This window comes from Cryptomeria japonica, chromosome 2 (genome assembly GCF_030272615.1).
Source record: "Cryptomeria japonica chromosome 2, Sugi_1.0, whole genome shotgun sequence".
Classification (NCBI taxonomy): domain Eukaryota; kingdom Viridiplantae; phylum Streptophyta; class Pinopsida; order Cupressales; family Cupressaceae; genus Cryptomeria; species Cryptomeria japonica.
This window is the reverse complement of record NC_081406.1, coordinates 169,346,035-169,366,878: the sequence shown is the minus strand read 5'-3', so window position 1 is coordinate 169,366,878 and position 20,844 is coordinate 169,346,035. Positions and strand designations below refer to the sequence as shown.

The 20,844-nt window shown below is 36.4% G+C and overlaps 2 protein-coding genes across 3 annotated transcripts in view; both read right to left on the bottom strand.

The window, feature by feature from the left end:
* Positions 1–429: 429 nt before the first annotated feature.
* Positions 430–2,692, bottom strand: LOC131859572 (calmodulin-binding receptor-like cytoplasmic kinase 3). Its single transcript, XM_059213493.1, has 4 exons — positions 2,541–2,692; positions 1,092–1,222; positions 923–1,003; positions 430–761 (listed from the first exon to the last, which is right to left on the bottom strand). Exons 1-4 carry the CDS (start codon positions 2,690–2,692, stop codon positions 430–432), a joined length of 696 nt encoding a protein of 231 aa, XP_059069476.1.
* LOC131065953 (heavy metal-associated isoprenylated plant protein 39) overlaps positions 2,455–20,844 on the bottom strand; it is a 47,941-nt gene continuing 29,551 nt past the window's right edge. Inside the window, exons 1-3 of one of the 2 annotated variants that reach the window (XM_058000563.2) lie at positions 3,456–3,613; positions 3,298–3,373; positions 2,455–3,212 (exon numbers count right to left, since the gene is read on the bottom strand). In XM_058000563.2, coding sequence (XP_057856546.2) covers positions 2,920–3,212; positions 3,298–3,373; positions 3,456–3,461 — 375 coding nt within the window. In that variant the 5' untranslated portion in view covers positions 3,462–3,613 and the 3' untranslated portion in view covers positions 2,455–2,919. Of the gene's footprint in view, positions 3,213–3,297; positions 3,374–3,455; positions 3,614–20,844 lie in introns of those variants that run through there. The other variant, XM_058000562.2, reaches the window with a different exon arrangement.

Below are 20,844 nucleotides of genomic sequence, written 5' to 3'. Positions count from 1 at the left end.
ATGCTTCTCTAGATTCTTAATCTCTATTGGTGTTCACCTTGTTGTTGATGTTTGGTTTCTAGGATGTCGTTCCTACCAAATTTGTAAATCTCTTTGTTAATTAGGTTTCTTTTGTTATGATGGGCAAAGCCCACCGGAATTAAGTTCCTCACAACATTTTTTTTTCGTCAGCAAATTTTTTGTTTCTCCTAGCATCGCCATAATGAAGTTCCCAATATCTAGCGCTCTTACATCATTTATGTATGATTTCACCATGGGATCCGTCCGTTGTATGTCCATCAGTCAAAATAAATATAGAAGCACCAACGATGTGATCGCTTATTCTGGCTCTAAAACAAGGTTAGCAAACACGTGTTATTGACACTTCTGAAAAATCGCAACCGTTCTTTACAAAATCAACGGTGTATAACTATCATGTTACTGACATCCCTAGCACGACAGTTGTGTTTTTGAAACCAGAATAGCTGGAGGCGTGATGGCGATGGTGTCCTGCCTCTTCTCCTTCAAGCAACCCACCGTCATTAAAGCCACAACTCTTATGGTATCCAACACCAAAGGCGAAGCCTTTTCTGTCAAGCGAGATTCTACGACGTCCATAACTTTTCCTTCCTCATGTTTTCCAAGCACCCAAACAACCAGGTTCACATAATCAAAATTCCTGCTGAAGTCAATCACCTTCCGAAACGTCACGAGTTCAAGTAACACCACACCAAAACTGTAGACATCACTTTTATCAAGAAGCTGATAGTTTCTATAATACTCTGTATCCAAGTTCAACATGATTCCCTAAGCACAAGTAGAAATGTGAAAAAAACCTGGCTCTGCAAGGTGAGACAACCTAAAATCTGAGACTTTGGCATTCATATTTTAGTCCAGAAGAATGTTAGTGAATTTCACATCTTTGTGATAAATTGGGGAAAACCTGGCTCTGTTCCTTTTCTGTTGCCCAGTTTGGCTGTCTTTATAGCTACACTTGTTTCGTCTTTGAGGGTTCCCCTGTATACTTCGCCAAAGCCCCCAATTCCAAGCAATTGATAATTTGCGATGTTATTGGTGGTGTTGAGCATCTCTTTCCAAGTGAAGAGCTTCACCGGCTTTCCTCCATTGTTTACTGCTAGGATTTATGCCCTCTGTTTGGATAATTGGGCTTGAATTTCCATCTGCAACTTCTTTTTTTGGTAGAAGACCACAGAGAATGCTACGCACGCTCCCGTTACCACCCCTGCAATTGCATCTCCCACATGTTTAGTTGAAATGTTATAGGTTGCTTTTGAGTAGCCGGTAAACAGATGTTATGTAGTTGAATTCAGAAATAATGGATTGTAGGAAAATGATATTTTTAAATAGAAAAAAAAAGATAAATTAAGTTCGGGTATTTATGAATTTCATTTAATTATATTTGTAGAAATGATAATAGATTTTTTTAGTTCATGATATGCATTCTTTTATAGAATTATAGTATTATGAGACTATCTTGTATTTCATATAGGAACATTTAACTCTGCTGCAAATAAAGCGTACATACTTTATTTTCTACAAGATTTGAACTTGTGAACTCTCTTTCAAGAATAGAAGTTCTCCCATGAAAAGTAAATTCACATAATTTTTTCAATATGTCTTGAATCAGAAATTGTATAGGCAAATAATTGTTTTAATCTCTCAATCCTTAATTGGTATGCGTAGATGAATATTCCATACCTTGTTAATTAGGTTCAACACAAAGATATGAAGAATGGGACATTGATTTGTAAGATTAAAACATGAAACTTCTGCAATTCATGATATTAGTGTGACAATATTTTTGGATTTGATTATGTAAAAATTTAATTGTAACATTTCGGATCATACTTATGATCTATCATGAGAATGAGATGGTCAGATAAAAGAAATGAAAGGATGGTACTAGACCAAGAAACTAAATAGATGTAAGGAGAGGTGGAAGTATTCTATTAAAGTTGTAAACATTCTATTAAAGTTGCCTCTTGCTATTGCCATGTGAAAGTCCACAATTTCAATAGAACAAATTTAATCTATGATTTTAACATTTTTTTAGGATATTTTACTATATGCATAACCATTGCACCTCCTTTTGTTACAAGTGCTAGTTTAACATAAAAATACAAATTTCTTGTATTCTCATAATTACAAAGATTTATATCATGTCTATAAGATTAGAAGGTTTCTCCTCTTATTCTTATTAGTCTATCTTGAATCAATTTTATTTTCCTATCTTCAATCAATTTAAAATTTAGAATTCTTTGAAACTATTGTACTAGGAGTCTTCTAAGACTAACAGATTTAATACATAATCATTTAAAAAAATATATTCTATTACCATTATATTAAAAAATATATTTTATCAAAATAAAACTAACATTATACCTTTATATAATTTATTATTTATTTATATTACCTATTTTACAAAACCCGGCTTAAGCAATCGTCACAGAGATCTGAACCAGCAATATTTTCTCCTCTATTTCGATAAATTTAATATGAGCCTATACAAAAGGAAAATAAAATGCTCTCTTTAGTATTACCATACAAATCCAGATTTCCCCTGAACCTGAAACCCTAATCCATGCTCTGCCCTGTTCTGGAAACGGAACCGGCACACAAGTAACCTCATTATCCTCTCCTGCAATAGATGATTTATGTCACAATCCCTGGCCAGGACTTCTGCATTTAACATAAATCTGAAAGATCAATTTATTCGCTTCCCTTTCGACAAATTTAACATAGCCGTGCCAAAAAGAAAAGATAATAGTCTTATTGGTATTACTGTACAAATTTGGGTTTCCACTAAACTTGAAACCCTAGTCCATGTCCCAGCCTGCTCTCAAGATGGGACTGGCACTCAAATAAAATTGCTTGAAATTGCACATAGCAGTCTTTTTCAAAAGCACACAGCAGACTTGCTCAACATATAACGCAAGCGTTGGGGTTTTCCTCACTGACAGCTCTGGAGTCATAGCTGGGGGGAACATACACAACTTCATATTTTGGAGCTTCTGCTTTGTTCTTCTTTGCATCGCTCTCAGGCTTCTTCTCCTCCTTCTTCTCGCCCTCCTTTTTCTCCTCCTTCGCAGGCCCCACGCTCACCAACTCTGCGGAGCTAAATTTCCTGAGTTTAGAGGTTAAATACACAGGGTCCACATCCCCTATTACAGTCATCTTCTTATCCTTCATGTCCACCGCCACAGAATCCACCCCTGCAACACAAATATTCATCAGAATTTGCAGTAGAACTAACTTTACATGTCAAGGATTGAAAGCAAAAAGGAAGAGGTTTTATACCTTGGACACCTGCAACCATCTTGAGGGCCTTTCTCTTTCTGCTTTCATCCTCCAGAGCCAATTTCAGCACTATTTTCTGCACAATATAACCGTTAGCTAGCTACAAAAAGCATTCCAATCAGAACGTAAAGATCAAGGGAGAGAAAAATGATAGTTACCTTCATTCTTACAGGGCGATGAAGAATTTCAAGATATTTTTAAGTGTTTGATGTGCGAATCTATGCCAGAATGGAAAGAATTCATCGTAGGAGGGACGGAAGAATGAGCATACATATAAAGAAGCGTGAGAAGGCAAGTGCAAGGGAGGGAAGGAAACAACTTGTGAAATCCCGCGTGGTATGAGGAGAGAGAAAATGCTTTGTGTTACTTACCAGCCTAGTAACAGGTGGCTCTTCTATGAAAGGTCTAAATCCACGGACGCGCAAATGGGCATTTCCAAACGAGCTCTCACGCAAGGAAGAATTGGACATATTTGGACTTCTATTTGACTCCATTCTCAATAGGAATATTTCTTTGACTAAAATTACCATCAATTGCATTAGAGAATGAATGAAGGAATTTAAAAATGTAAATGAGATCAAAGTAGTTTATGGGATCTATCGATAGCGCACATTTCAAAAAATCAGGTTATCAGGATTTTAAACATTATGTAATCTTTTCTCAAGATTTGTTTTTTTGCAGTAAATTTTGATCAATAGATTTGTTGTTTTTTCGAGTTTTGTTTCTTTAGACAGAGAGTTTAAATTGTCCATTTTCAAAATGTCTTCATAGGTGGTATAGATGTCATTGTATGTCAGGCATTCCATGACAAAATGTTGTTGTCTCTAGTGCTTGTGTGTTGCAAAATAGGCATATTCTTTTTTCCCATTCTTCTTTGGGTATCATCCATCTACCTATTTCACACCTCAAGTGATGAGAGCCGGTTCTTAATTGAGCCATTAGCATTTTTGCTTTCCATTTAATATTCCCTCCTATCTAGGTTTTTTTTTTTCATGGTCTCTTGTGGGGTTGAATCTTGTGATATAATAGACTTTGTTACGTCCATCTTGTTTTGTCCATAAACTACTCATGGATTTTCGCTTCATGATTTTTTTTGTTTCTTCATTGGTCTCTGGGCTCTTGTATACTCATGTCCCATTTTTCCATCCATTTGTCATTTTGTTTCATCCATATGTTCTTCCTTCTATCTAGTCTTTCCTTCGTAATCAACTTGGGCCAACAATGTTTTTTTCCATATTTTGAGTCTTCTTTAGAAAACTTACCAAACAAACCATCGTTGAAGCTTCCAAATGATAGGTGTTAGTTTCTACCAATAGAATCTCATATGGGACAACGGTTTTGATTTTAAAACTACTTATGATTAGATGTTTTTGAATTCTTTCCAATTGTCTCCAAATTGGAGAACACTCCAGGTAAGCGTTGAGAGTATTCATTAGAGTTTTTCGTTTTAATTATAATTATTAATTGGTTTCTATGATAGGATAATAAATAAGGGTATATCTAAAAAAAAAAATTGTTACCGAATAAAGTTGAAACATGTAATACAAAAGAATAAAAGTCTAAAAAATGAAACTGCAATAAGAACACTAGAAAAACTTAGACCTATACATACAAGGTTAATACGACCAACAACAACACTACTAAAAATTAAATCCACTTAAGCACAACTAGAAAAACTACTAAAAACTAGAGGACAAATATTAAAAAATCTTAGATATAATAAGATAACCAACCCAAACATAATAGATTTGACCAACAACAAAACTTTTTAAAGATACAATTGATAGAGCATTAAAAAACCATTACAATATAAACTCAAATTGTCTTTGAAGTTGTCTAGCACAAAGAATATCTTTATCGCGAAGCAACAAAAATTGATGCTTGATTTCTTCCAACAACTTGTGATAATAGACATCATTCTTTAGCTGCAAAATAGAGAAACAAATTGTAGCTCATGATGTTAGAGTAGAACCTAACCTAAGAATTTCCATTTCTTGGTGCAAAATGTGATTTGAAAACATGGTTGAACATCTACTTTTTCAAATATTAAGCAAAATAGTTTGTCTCATAGTATCAAAAATAACATTATTATGAATGTCATAACCCAATAAAGCTTTTTTCTCAACCCAAAATATTTTTTTGTATTTAACTATATAACTGTATATTTAACATTCTTTGTTACTAAAAAATAATCATAAGATACCAACTTTCTAAAACTTGGAACCTTAAAGTTTTAAGTTTTGTCATTATTATAAAATCCATCAAACCCCATGCTTATAGTAATATAGAGATGTTTTAGGAAGCCCCCTCAATAGGATTGCAACCTAATAGAGTCAAAAATAAATAAAATTGGTCATTAAATCAATGGTATATAAAAGAGGCGGAAGTTAAATTGGCTCCAAAATAGCCAAATCGTACATCGTGTTATTGATCGCTTGGAAAATCGCAGTCGTAGCTAGCAAAATCAACGATGTATAATGTACGACTAACTTTCGTGTTATCCACTTTCCGTGCAAACATACCATGTTTTTGGAACCATAATAGTTGTGTCCTATGAAAGATACATATTACTATCACATATAAATTTGGTCTACCCAATTATAAGATCGATACACTCCAAAAAGGCTTTAGAAAATAAACCCAAAAAAATTGATAAGAGAGATTTCGTTAAAAAAATAACTTAAAATGGAATTAAAGAAAAAACCATCAATCAAAAAAATCTTGATATCGCACTAAGACAAAAAAAGATTAATAGTAATCTTAATAGAAAAATCTTTCTCCTTGCGATTATCCAAATCATTTTGAACCCTAATAACATCAACTAGAAACATCTTTATTTTCAAAATTAATGACAAATGTCACAATGATTAAAAAAAACATCATTCATAGAATATAGAAATATCTTCCCACAAACATCTTTATTCCATGTTCACTCTCAAAACAAAAGAAAATTGGGCTCAATTGTGCTCCTTTACATTTAGGGATTGAGAACCAAAACAATAGCAGGGAAGAAGTCCTAATTAAAATTTAAGAGTCAAAAGATAAAATATCTTATATGGAGATCACTATGCAATTCTAGATTATAGCTGACCCTCCAACTAAACCTTTAGCTTCTTTTATTGAAACACCCCATTTTCTACGTCCTTAGAAAATTTTGAAATTATCAATACTCATAAATTTAGTTTCATGTAACAAAATAATATCTAGATTAAAAAATTTCAACCCTTTAAAGATAAAGATTTTTGGATGGGATCTAAGGAAAACACCTTCACTAATAAACCATAGTTTTCTTGGTTTCCTCTAAAACAACCTCTTGTTGAGCTTGAATACTAATTACAATCTCTGTCATTATATAAAAAGTAAAATACTAATTAGGTCTCCCTGTCTTATTTTATCCAAAAACTCCCTTTCTCTTTATTTTTATTTATTTTTTAAAATTTTCATGAATAAGACACAATCTTTCAAATATTCTAAATGGGCTTGTTAAATCCTTGATTCTTTTTCGTGGAGAAGTGAATTGGTGGGATCTTATCTCTTTCCCTTGATACTATGATTTTTAATTATTTTCAAATTCTTGTTTATTGAATTTTCTTTCCTAATCACCTTTCAATTCATAATTTTCAAGTAGTTCCTTTGAGGTTGTCCCTCCATTCTAATTGTGTAGTTATTCTTTGTTAACTTCATCTTTCCTAGAACCTAAGGATAGCTCAACATTCTTTTGGAATTTATGAGAAGCTAGCTCTTTATTTTTAAAATTTTATTTCTTATTTGGAATCATTAATTCTTCTTTTATTTTTTTCTCCTTATGAAGACTACTAGAAATATTAGGACTTTCTTGAACGTAATGGCTATATTAATGACATCCTCTACATCTAAAGGGAAGACTTCCATAATCAAGTGCCTAAGACATTTCAAAATATCTTGCACAAAGAATAACATTTTTTGGAAGAGGAGAAGAAAGATACAGTTCAACACATATTTTACTATAGGTAGATTGCCCATGCCAATGAAAAGGTCTAAATATATATATGACCTTTTTCAAGGAGCCAAAAATTATCTCAAAGACATAGGAAAACCAAAACTGTTGGGGAAGATCATACATTCAAACCCAAATTGGGGTTACTAATGGGATTTTCTCCAATAAGTTCAAACCAACAAATCAATGCTTCATAAAAGACATACATTTCAAAATAAATAAGGACCTCCTCCAAAAGCTCCATCTTTATTAAATTCACTAGCAAACAAATTCGATGAAGTACCCTTTAGCATAAGATTAGATTTCATATCCATCTTGAGTCTTGCAATCCTTTCCTATAAAAACCAATATTCCCTTCAAAAACATTTGTAAGTGTTCTATTGTTGGATATTTGTTTTTGTGTTGTCTACTTGGGAAAGATGCAAAGTGTTGAGATCTCTCTTTTTAGTATCTTTCATATTGACCCAAAAAGACTCTTATTGATCATCTAATGTGCTCTTCTTTCTTTGTGCTTGTAGTTCCACTACATTTGGGGGATAAGTTCAATTCATTACAGTTATACTTAATATACATTATTTATCTTATGCGCATACTGACCCCAATTAGTGGATCCCTTGTGTGCTCTCTCTTTGTGTCTTGTGAACTATCATTTTTTATTTGCTCATGCTTGGGGGAATTTCATTGTTGTGATGTGCTTGTCTTTTGGATGCATGTATGCTACCTTAAAGAAATTTCTTCTAGTAAGGTGTATGCAATCGCTTTAACGTGGGGCATATACTCCACTCTTTGTTACACTTTGTGCACACACCACAAGGTTTGGTTTGTACATTTTTATATCACACCACATGACATGTTTGGTGCATGCTGCAACACCCATTATGTAGTTGATCTTTGTTTCATATTACTTTGCAATTGGAGGCTTTCTTTTGTAATCTTCATGCACCAACTTTTCAGTTCAATTTTTTCTTTCCTAACATGACTCGTAGTAAGCATAGCCTTACTATGCCAACATAGTCACGCTCTTCTTTTTTTCTCTCTTCTCTTCATGTGTTTCTTCTTTTATTTTGATATTAGACTAATAAGATCCTAAGTCCCTGGGGGTGTGGGGTGTCTTTCCTTTTTAATATCTTTATGAAATATTTTCAAAGCTATATTGTACTTTACTCAGAGTATGATTATATTTTCACGATACCACTAAACTAGGGCCTAAATGTAGCATCATAAATTGTATCCTTATACAATTTCATACTCAATTGGGCCTCACATTGGCATTTGTGCCTTCTATTCCCTTATCTTGTCAAAATCTACTCACACCAACATCATATTTACAGTCCTCATTTTTTGTTATGCTCTCTAGTTCTTGATCTAGCCCAGGTAGACTCGACAAGGGTGCCTAGCACCCTTTTCCTCCTAGATAGCGATGCCTAGTGCCCTTTTCTAGACTAAAAGGGCCCAATCTTGGACCCTCTTATGGTCAAACATTTTGGGTGGGAATATATCTCTCATGTCGACCTTCTTAATTTCAAACACGTTTCATGGGTTGAGGTATAAAAGAAAGTCTTATCCCCTCATTTGAGACATCTCTTAATTTCAAATTAAATTCCTATCAAGAAAATTCAATTAAGCAAACAATCAAGCATCATTAGACTAGTGAATGAGAGGTCAAGTATTCAGATTTCAAGAATTCAAGATGGTATCCATGATCAAGTTCTTATGAAGACATCCATAGATTCCTACATTACAACATTGACCTTTTCATGAATACTTCAAAGAAAGATTCATAAAGGTATAACATTTCCAATTCAACATTTTAAAGTTTAGATCTAGCCTATGCACTTTCAAGGCATACTTTCACTTTCATTTCAATTCATCACAAGGTTAAATCCAAACCTAGGGTTTGACCTAGGAAAACCCTTATCAACCCAAAAATATTTTTCCCTCTTATTTTTGCAACTAATAAGATCTAAAGATGGAAATGATATATCTAAGAAGAAAATATTGAGATGCACTAGACCTAATTTTGAAGAACCAAAAAACCCTAGACAATGGCAATGGGAAAATAGTGTTCGACACTTTATTGATGGGTTTTTCAAGGGGATACTCAAAGCAACATTATGATTCCCAAAATATCTCATTTGTTTGCATCTAATAGCTTTGGACAAGGACACCTAGAATCATTGTACCTGTAGTCACATAAATTTGTCCATTTAATTAAATGAATATTTAGTATTTATTTGATTATTTAACCATCAATCAATAATTAATTAAATTAATATATTTAATTAATTCATCTTAACCATCTTCTCCTATTAATTAAATAAATTATTCAATTTATTTGATTTAATTCACTTAACCAAATTCAGACCATTAATTAAATAAATAAATCATATTTATTTAATTAAATCTTCTCTCACATTTAAATAAATTAATATTTATTTAAAATCCCCCAAAATCTCATCTCTCACATTTAAATAAATTAACATTTATTTAAAATCACCTTTATCCTCCACCCACTTGCATTTTCCTACAAATGCAAGTTGCACAACTATTTTAAATAAATTATTTATTTAAAATCCTATTTATCCTCACCCACTTGAAACCTTTAATGGTTTCCCTTAAAGTCTTCAAACTTAATGGCTTCCCTTAAAGTCTTCTTAAGACTTTAATGGTTTCCCTTAAAGTCTTCAAACTTAATGGCTTCCTTCTAGAGTCTTTTTAAGCCTTTAAAGGTTTCCCTTAAAGTCTTCAAGCATTTAATGATTTATCTTCCTTTTTCTCATTTAAATAAATTAATATTTATTTGAAATGCAAATTACACCATTTAATTGAAATGAATGATTTTATTTTAATTGAAAATCCCAAAATTCCTCCCACTTGCATTCTCCTACAAAATCCACTTGCATGCCTAAATCCCTTCTAGATTCTTCTAACTCTTTCTAATTATCCTAATCCTATCCTAATCATTGTCACATTCCTAAATAAAAGGAAGTCACTTCTCAAAAACCTCCAAAGTCTTCAATAACCATTAAAGGCTTTATGTCTTCAAATGGTTAACCTCTAAAGTCTTTCAAACCATTAAAGGCTCTTACACAACTATTTATGGTTAACTCACCTTTTACCTTTGGTTAGAGACTTTCCTCTAACTTAACCATCCTTTTGACTCATGGGTCTCTTCAAAACATTTATTTCTTTGACTAAGGTAACCATTTAACCCTTGCACATTCATTTATACATGAGTTGCACAGAGCATCATTTGGTGAACCCGACGTGAATCCAACACAAGATTTCTCTACAAAACTACTAACTTTTTTGTTTAAATTGGCACACAGGTTGCGCTTTAGCGCTTTCGTGTTAAATAGCGCTTTTTTGTTTACATAGAGTGGCGCTATTGTAACAGAGAGTTGTAATTTTTTTTATTGTAACCGAAAATCAAAACCTAGGCTTGTAGAAGCCTACCAATACCTCATTTTATTTTATTTTTTGGAATAACTGTTTGTTTGTTTATGCAGGATTGGAGGAGTTAGATTAGAAAGCATTGAATTCTTTCTTTCACTTTGTTTTCAAAGTTGGATTAAAACAAATTCATTGTCTCTTTTGGCTTAAAAATTGAACCTAACATTTTCATTTTGGATCATAAAAAGAATCACATCTTTAGTTTTGGTTTGTAAAAAGAACCCCACTTGCAAATTAAAAAGAACCACAAACTTCAAAGTTTATTTGCAAGTTAGGAACAATCTTTATTTTGGTGCTTAAAATCAACAACACAACTTTCATTTCTTGCATCAACTTAAGGAAATTCACAATCAACATTTCATTTTGGGGCCAACTAAAAAGAACAAGCCATTTTGTTTTCTTCAAAGTTCAAAAACGATTTTACTTCAAGCAAAAACGTGTTTTTCAATTTAGTTGACCAAGATTTCAAGTTCCTAGATTACAACACATTTTGCCATTGAAGGATAAAAAGAACACCATGACTGTTGGAGCAACATCTCCAGATAGTTAGATCACATTGCAAATGATGAGTTAAAAAGAACAAGTATCTTTTATGTTTGGCACACTTGTGCAAAGTTTGTTGAGTGGTCCTACTTCTAACACACACTATCCTCTCCCTTGGCTTTCGTGGTCCTAGGTGCAAGAGAAAAGTGTTAGTAACACTCAAAGTTTATATTTTTAAGAGAGGCCTGCTAAGAGACACATCACTCTTAGGACGACCTCACGTGGTAAATCCTTCGAGACACTATAGAAATCAAGTGAGAGCGAAAGTTGTAGCCTTGGGTATAGCTATTCCTACAGTGTAACTTGCCGAAAGGACAAATGGGCCCCACCACAAGTTACAAGGCTCTTAAGTGAGTCACTACAGAATGAACTTATGTCCAAAAACATAAAACATTACTAAACACCTTTAAGTAGTAGCCCACCCGTTCTATTGATTGAGGATATTTGTGAGAAATTCAGTGCAAGAGCATAGAAGGTTTTGCTCCCAAGATACTCACCATACATATTTCCTTGAGTAGAAACATAGCTTTTTGAAAAGCCACTTGTGGCTTGATGAAAGTGGTGACTCCCCCATCATAGGGATCATCTATTTGTTATGCTCATGCAAGATTTAGTATATCACATCCTTACCTGCCACGGTGGGATTCATAAGGTATGTAGTACCAAAGTCAAAGAAATATCGAGATGTGGGCTGAACTTATCGCAACTGGCCATTTGACCTTAGGGATAAAGAGTGTTTGAAGTGTTTTCATTTTGAGTCAAGACCAAGTGCAAATTGAGCTGACTTCAGGGTTTGGAAAGAAAAACACCTAAAATACACTTAAAGGAAAGGGTCATAAAAAGTCCAAGGATTGGGTTGATCTAGACCCATACTCATTTGTGCCTTTGAGGCAACATGCTTGTGTTTGTGTGCTTGCTTTGTTTTCTTGTCAAATAAACATCATAAAATCCAAAATTTCAGAACAAGTATTCATCCAACCAAATATTTTTAAAACAACCAAAAAGATCAAAAACAAAGAGAAGAGTATCAAAATATATGACCATTCTTCACATCTTGAGAAAGAAGAATCTTCATCAACACATCAACTTGAAAAGAAGACCCTTGAGCTCAAAGGCTTTAATCAAAAGGCAGAAATTCTTCTATCTAAATAGACAAATCTTTGTCTCTCATAGAGCTTTTTTGCATCACATGCGCCTTTATCTTCAAGGAAAATCAAACGAATTTGATCCAGAATCATTGAACCGTAGAGCTTTTATGCAATATAGAGCTTTGAGTTATCACAAAAACCAAGGAGGCAAGATCAATCCCAACTTCTTCCCAAACATTTGTATCACATACAACATGGCTCGAGAAATGCCACCAACACCTGAAAGGGAAGAGGTAGAATTTGTTCCATTTGTGACACAAAGCTTTATTGAAGTTAAACATTTCATCCATTTCTCACCTTCACTTCATCACTTCATTTCAACTCTCAAAACATTAAGAGGTTCTTGTCCTAAATTCTCTTTTGGATATTGCTTGAATCAACACAACAAATCACTTTTTATATTGTTTCTACATCTAGGATAAGCTCATCCTAAGAGACATATCTATGCATGTTAAAACTAGTGTATGAGTGAATCCTCTCATTACTAGGTAGTTAAGTCTGTAACACATCTTAGATTTCTCTACACCTTATCACATCAAACCTTATCAAACACAACAAGCAATTCAAGAAAGAATTTTGGTCATATCTACCTTTAAGTGTTAGAGATCCGTATGCAAAACACTTCACCAACCATAAATCTTTCATTTCATCAACAACTCATCATCATTTTCACCCAACTTTAACAAAAGCTTGTAAACAAAATGGCCCAAACCCGATCACGGTCAAGGCAACGAGAAATAGAAATTGAAGAAGAAGAAGAGGAAAATCTCAATGAATTTCAAGAAGCACTTGGAGGAAATGCGAATGAAAAAAACCCAAGTACTCCTACTCTTGTGACAATAGAAGGGGCACAACACAACCCTCTCTTTAACAAACTTTTTGATGAAATACTCAGGAGTAATGCTGATGCTCACTTTTTAAGACTTGCTCAAGAAGGAGCTAAACTCCCCTCTGACTTTGATCTTGCACAACTAAGACAAGCATCAGAACAACATAGTTGCAATGAGGATGATAGAGGTAGAGATCGCATCAGATATAACATTCCTCAAGGTAATCCACCACCTCCTCCTCCTCCAAATGACATAGAGATGTTGCGGCAACAAATTGAAAATCTCGCCCAACAACTCCATAGTGGTGTGAAGACTAATCAATTCTCACTTAATGACATTTGTCCCTATCCCTTTGATAGGAATCTTTATATGCCACCTTTTCCACAAGGGTTCGAAACACCCAAGTTCGAAAAGTATAGAGGAAAAGGAGATCCTCACGGTCATGTCAGAGAATTCCATTTAGCATACCTCGAAGTGGCATACAAGGATACATACCTAATGCGCCTTTTTCCCTAAAGCTTGGGAGGAACAACCATATCATGGTTTTCTCGATTACCAGGTGGCATTAGGACATTTGAGGAACTCATCCAGAAGTTCCTAGCACATTACTCACATAACATTGAACGTGATATCACCATGGCTGATCTGTGTAACACTAAACAAAAACCAGGTGAACTTTTCTCAGTCTTCCTGCAAAGATGGCGTCAGATGTCTAGCAGACATTCTCTTCAATTACCTAAACAAGAACTAGTGGAAATATTTATTTCCAACTTAAACAAAGAAATGGAATTTCACCTAGACGTAAAAGCCACAGATTCTTTCAATGATATGATCACCAAAGGCTTGAAATGTGAGCGGGCCCTCATCAAGAAAGGACTTATCAAAATCTACAATGAGCCAAAGGATGACCCTCGTCCATGCTTCAACAGTGACAAACCAAACTTCTGGAACAAAAACAAAAATGTCGTCAATGACGGGGTTGTGGATGCCAGAACTATCAAAAGTGCAAAACCTGTGGTTTGATTTGCAGGATAGAATCCCCCACCCAAGACTAACACAGTTGCTCCTCAAAATCAAGGCCGAATCACATCTCAAGATGGACCTAGACAACGTCAACCAAAACCAAAGTGAACGTACACTCCCTTAGGGGAACCCATCGAAACAATGTTACGACAATTGGTTTCTCAAAACTTGGTAACCCTACCCAAAACATCAAACTATGAACCGCAAGTCAAACCTGCATGGTGGAGAGATACTGAACACTGTGATTTTCATCAAGGAAAAGGACACAAGACAAGCAATTGTCATCGGTTAAAAGATCTTATTCAAGATCTTATTGACCGAGGTGATATTGAAATCGATGGGCATGACCCAAAGACAACAAACAATGATCATCTGATGTTCAAAAATCCACTTCCATCACAAGATCAAAGGGGTCCTTCCACTTCCAGGAGAGGCACTGATACCGGTGATTATATGCAAGCTGCATATAATTACACTGTAAATCACCTGTATGATGCCAGTGAACAAATTGCAACTATTACCATAAAAAATCCACCCATTTCTGATTGCAATGTTGTTACACGTCGTGGAAAGATCACCATAAAAGCAGCTCCACAAGGCACCACCTCCATACCAAAGCAGTACAATCTTGTGGAACAATTAGACAAAATGCCTACACTGATATCCATTTTAGAGTTATTGCACCTATCTTCGTCTCATAAAACAATCTTGGATCAAGCTCTCCAAGAGGCATCAGTCCCTGCTAACTTGAATACAGATCAGTTCCAAGCCATGGTTGGAAGTCTAAGATCATCCCCTTGTCTCACTTTTTCCGAAAGTGACAACTCTTCCTTCCAACAAACTCATAACGCCTCACTACACATTGAAGGATTTATCAACCAGCATAGGATCAAGCGAGTCTTGATCGATAATGGAGCAGGCCTGAATATTTGTACACTACAATTGGTCACAGCTTTAGGATATGCCATTGAATCAGTGGATCCTCGCAAGAAGATCACAATCAAAGCTTATGATGATGCAGAGCATTCATCTAAAGGAGTTGTTGTATTACCAATCCGAGTGGGCCCTGTGGTGAAGCACATCATATGTCAGGTTCTGGACCTTTCTCTGCCATACAATTTGTTGTTGGGGAGACCTTGGATACACGCCATGCAAGCCATTCCATCCACTTACCATCAGTGTATCAAGTTCCCACATAATGGTGTAGAAATCACAATCCTGGGTGATGCAAACCCCTTTGCATATTGTCATAACATAAGTCATCAACCAGAGATTACCATTCCCAACAATAGAGAAGCCATCTCCTCCACATCATACGTAAGTCCAGCTTCCCTCTCTAGTTCAAACACTATTATACCCAAGCAAGAAAAGCTCAAGATGAAAATTGCAAAGGAGGGTCTGAGAGAATACAATTTAAACCAACTCTTTTGTGTTGGACAAATTCCTGCTTCTCCTAAAACACATGGAAAACCTCAACAAGTACTTCAAACGATACTTGTTAAACCAACATGTGCGTTGACACCTTTCATTCTTGGAAAGAGTCAAGAAGAGGAAACCAAAGATGAAGATGTAGTAGAATGGATCTATAAGGATCCTATCACCACTGACATTCCACAAGCTCAACTTCCCATAGATCAATATGGCAAAGGTCTTCTCATTATGCAAAGAATGGGATATGATGGTCAAAGTGCTTTGGGCTATTGTAAACAAGGGCGACATGAGCCACTACTGCCGGAATTGCAACCCAAATACAATGCAGGCTTAGGCTTTCAAAAAGAGATCTTTCCTAAGCTCAGATTCAAAGGGAAACCCATCAAACCACTGTATCAACCTACTACAAAGAGACCGCCCTTGATTATAAAAACAACACCCCAGAACATCACAATTGTCCCATTGAAACTAAAGATCCCATCAAAATCGTTGGCAACGCCAGTCATCCCATCAATCAAACCAGCAACACCATTAGTAGCAACATCAAAGACACCCCTAGCAACAACAATTGTACCCGAACCCACCGCAGTATCTATGACATCAACAGTTCTAGTAGAAGCAACAAAGTCAACGCTACCAATGTTACCCGTATCAGATTCATTGATCCCCATAATCCTTCCTACAACACCGATCATACCTGCAGTATTTGACTCAAAGGATATCCCAATACGGTACAGTGACCGGTTACTAGAAAGTGACTCAGAAACCGACTCGCATGAGTGGGAATTTGATTCAGTACAGCTTAACACTTTAGATGAGGAGGACACATCACTACCTCCACTCCGCAAAGACATCCCTGTTTATGGAGAAGCACAGATAAAGACCTCTTGGGTTCTTGAGCTGGAAACTTCTTCCACAGACCCTACGTCTCATCCTACGCCTAATTCTGACAGGGAGAGTACCATCAATGACCTTCACCACAACATATTAACCCTCACTGATACATCTAACAAACTTAACCTAATCGACGAGGTAATGCCCATTATCCATCTTGAACTCATCGAATGGAACCAACCTAATCCCCCATGTCTTGACCACTTCCAAAATGATGAAGTGATCATTGACTTCTTGGACTTACGGGATAACATACCAAGCAGGGATCACAAAACTGGATTCACCATAGAACTTAATAGCACAACATACTTTAGGGCAGATGCCAAACCTTTCAGCTGCAAAAATATAACAATAAAGCATGGATCTTCCAGTGAAAACCACACTATGGCATTGTTTGATCCTACAAAAGTAAAAAGAAAGAGCGTATCCAATGGTGAAAACCTCTCTAAGATGCTTGAGGATGAAAGGTTTGACATCCTTCCCTGTAGCACACAACAGGAATGATCAACGATTCTCATTGAAGAAACCAAAAAATACAATGTGGGGACTCCTGAAACTCCTCACCTCATACATCTGGCATCTCTTTTAACTTCAGAGGAATAGCCCAAGTTTTTTGAATTCTTCCAGAAGCGCTAGATTAACTTCGCATGGTCATATGCAAACATACCTGGACTTGATCCTGATTTAGTCATGCATCACCTCATAGTAGTAGAAGGAGCCAAACCTGTCAAGCAAAAAATTCGTAAGATGCATCCTCAGATAGCAGTATTAGTCAAAGCTGAACTCAAGAAACTTCTAGATGTTGGCTTCATTAGACCCATTGATTATGCAGATTGGATATCCAACATTGTGCCTGTCGGCAAACCAAAAGGGGGCATCCGCATTTGTACTAACTTCAAAGATCTGAACAAGGCATGTCCTAAGGATGACTTTCCCCTACCAAATATCGATATCATAGTGGACCTAACAGTAGGACATGTCATGCTTTCACTCATGGATGGCTTTTCAGGGTATAATCAGATAAAGATTGCACCAGAGGATCAACATAAGATGACCTTGACATGTCCATGGGGAACATACTGCTGGAATGTAATGCCTTTTGGTCTAAAGAATGCAGGAGCGACCTATCAACGAGCAATGACCACTATCTTCCTTGATATGATGCACACCATAATGGAAGATTATGTTGATGACTTGCAGGCAAAATCACTCACAAGAGAAGGTCATTTGGACATATTAGAGAGAATCTTTGATAGACTAGAACAATATCATGTTCGACTCAACCCAAAGAAATGTGTCTTTGGAGTAACCTCAAGGAAGCTTCTCGGATACATTGTCTCAAGCAAAGGTATTGAGGTCGACCCAGCAAAAGTCAAGGCAATCATGGACATGCCACCACCAAAGAACATCAGTCAGCTAAGGACATTACAAGGGCAACTCCAATCCATACGAAGATTCATTGCACAACTGGCGGATAAGTGTCATCCTTTTACACACCTATTACACAAGAACATACGCTTTCAGTGGGATGCCAGATGCCAGCAAGCATTCCAGATGCTTAAAGACTATCTCATGAATACACCATTGTTGATCCCACCAGATCCGAGCAGACCTCTATTACTCTATATATCTGCAACAAGTACCGCATTGGGTGTATTATTGGCACAACATAATGCAGAAGGGAAATACTGTGTTGTTTACTACATCTCTCGCACACTGGTTGCCTATGAACTCAATTACACCCCTATTTGGAGAGCTTGCCTAGCAGTAATCTTGGCAACCACTAAATTGAGGCACTATCTGTTAACACACAAGGTACAGCTCATTGCAAAGATTGATCCACTCAAATACTTACTCAGTAAAGCAGCATTGATAGGTCGCTTGGCCAAATGGGTGATGATTCTAAGTGAATTTGACATCAAGTATGTGGACCGTAAGGCTATCAAAGGGCAAGTTATTGCCGATCAGTTGGCCGATGCACCCCTCATAGGCGATCATCCCCTCATTTCCAATTTTCCAGATGAAGAGATATTCATGATCACAGAGGTACAACCATGGAAGATATACTTTGATGGTTCATACACTAGGCATGGCTCAAGGGCAGGCATTCTGTTTATCACACCTCAAGGTGATAGCATCCTGAAGTCTTATAGGCTCACATTTCCATGCACAAACAACATAGCTGAATATGAGGCTTTGATCACAGGACTCGACCTAGCCATACAATGGAAGTTACAAGAACTCCAAGTATATGGTGACTCCCAACTAGTCATTCGACAAGCAACCGATGAATATCAGACCAAGGATGACAAGCTCATGCCATACAAGCAAATGGTGAACAGTCTAAAGGCATCATTTACTACTATCACCTTTGAGCAGATACTTAGAGATCAGAATCGAGCCACTGACACTATGGCTACTATTGCATCTCTCCTTGATCTTCCGAAAAATTCAACACGCTATGAGTTCTTGGTCGAACAGCTTTGGATTCCCGCTTATGATATCCCCGAATCTGAGATGATATGTCGCCTTGTCGGTTCCGAATCCCCATGGTATGGTGAGTTTTACACCTATCTCCACGATCACACCCTTCCTCCCAACCAATCAAATAACCAACGTAAAACTTTCATTCGTCAAATCACTCGATATACCATTATTGTTGAAACCCTATACCAATGCAGTCTTGATGGTACTCTCCTTCGATGTCTAGAACAAGATGAGATAACAAAGGCCTTGGAAGAGGTACATGAAGGAATTTGTGGGACTCACTCAAGTGGTCCGTCACTAGCCAAGAAACTCCTATGTAATGGATACTATTGGCCATCTATGGAAAAAGACTCCTACTACTTTGTCAGAAAGTGCAAGAAATGCCAAGTCCATGGAGACCTGATACATGCACCAACATAGGAACTACAACCAATTACAATACCATGGCCTTTTTGTCAATGGGGCCTTGACCTTGTGGGTAAAATTCATCCATCTTCATCCAACGGCCACAAATTCATTATTACCGCCACCGAATACTTCACAAAGTGGATTGAAGCTATTCCACTTGCCCAAGTCACTGACAAGCAGATCACCTCATTCATCCTTAATTGCATCATCTGCCGGTATGGTGTCCCCATGTCCATTATCATAGATAACGGGCTTCCTTTCAAAAATCAAGATGTTCGTGAGCTCTGTGAAAAGTTTCATATCCAACACTGCTTTTCCACCCCCTATTACCCACAAGGCAATGGTCAGGCTGAAGCATCGAATAAAAACATATTGAGAATCCTCAAGAAGACAATCAACGATGTCGGTCGTGATTGGCATGTTCAATTGAATCCAGCACTATGGGCATATTGAACTAGCATTTGAACCCCTACAGGCGCAACTCTCTACTCATTGGTCTATGGTGCCGAAGCTATCTTACCTATTGAGGTTGAGATACCATCACTACGGGTTTCCTTGCATAATCTAATAGATGATGAAGCATACAGAGTATCACATCTTCAGGACTTAGAACTACTTGATGCGAAGTGACAAGATGCATACAATCATCTCAAAGCCTATCAGCAGCGCATGAGCAGAAGCTACAATCACCGAGTTCGACCTTGTACATTTGAGGTAGGTGATCTTGTTCTTCGAGAGAATCCTCGTAACCAACCAAATAGAGAACATCAGGGAAAGTTTGAATCAAATTGGTTGGATCCATATGTTATCACTACTGTATTTGGGTTTGGGGCATATCAGTTGGCTACTTCAGAAGGAGAACCGCTAGCAGATCCGATCAACAACATGCACCTCAAATGGTTTTATATGTAAAAGTTGTACAGAGTATCAGGCTCTCATACATACCAGAAAATCAATCCAAAAACATTCAGATAAATGTCCTGAAGAAAATACAAAAACATCAAAAAAGTAAAGAAAAATCATGCATCCAAACGGTGAACAACCACTCCGGTGGCACCTTGGGTAAGTGCGATGGTGAAAACCTGGCAAACATGTGCCACTTGTAAAGGCTATGGCTCCATTGTCTTTCAGACTTGTTGCGATCACATTCATTTCATCCACTCATCCATCCATCCAAAGTCATGGCTGGTTATTGATTTGCAAACAAGAAAGTACTTCATGTGTCTAATATCCCGCTTTTCCATAGCCATGTCTAAAAAAAAAAATCGTGGGCAATGCCCTTAACCTATTTGATGGAAGTGGATTCCACATTATCTTGTGATTCATTGGGTTCTTCATTGAAAACTATCTCACA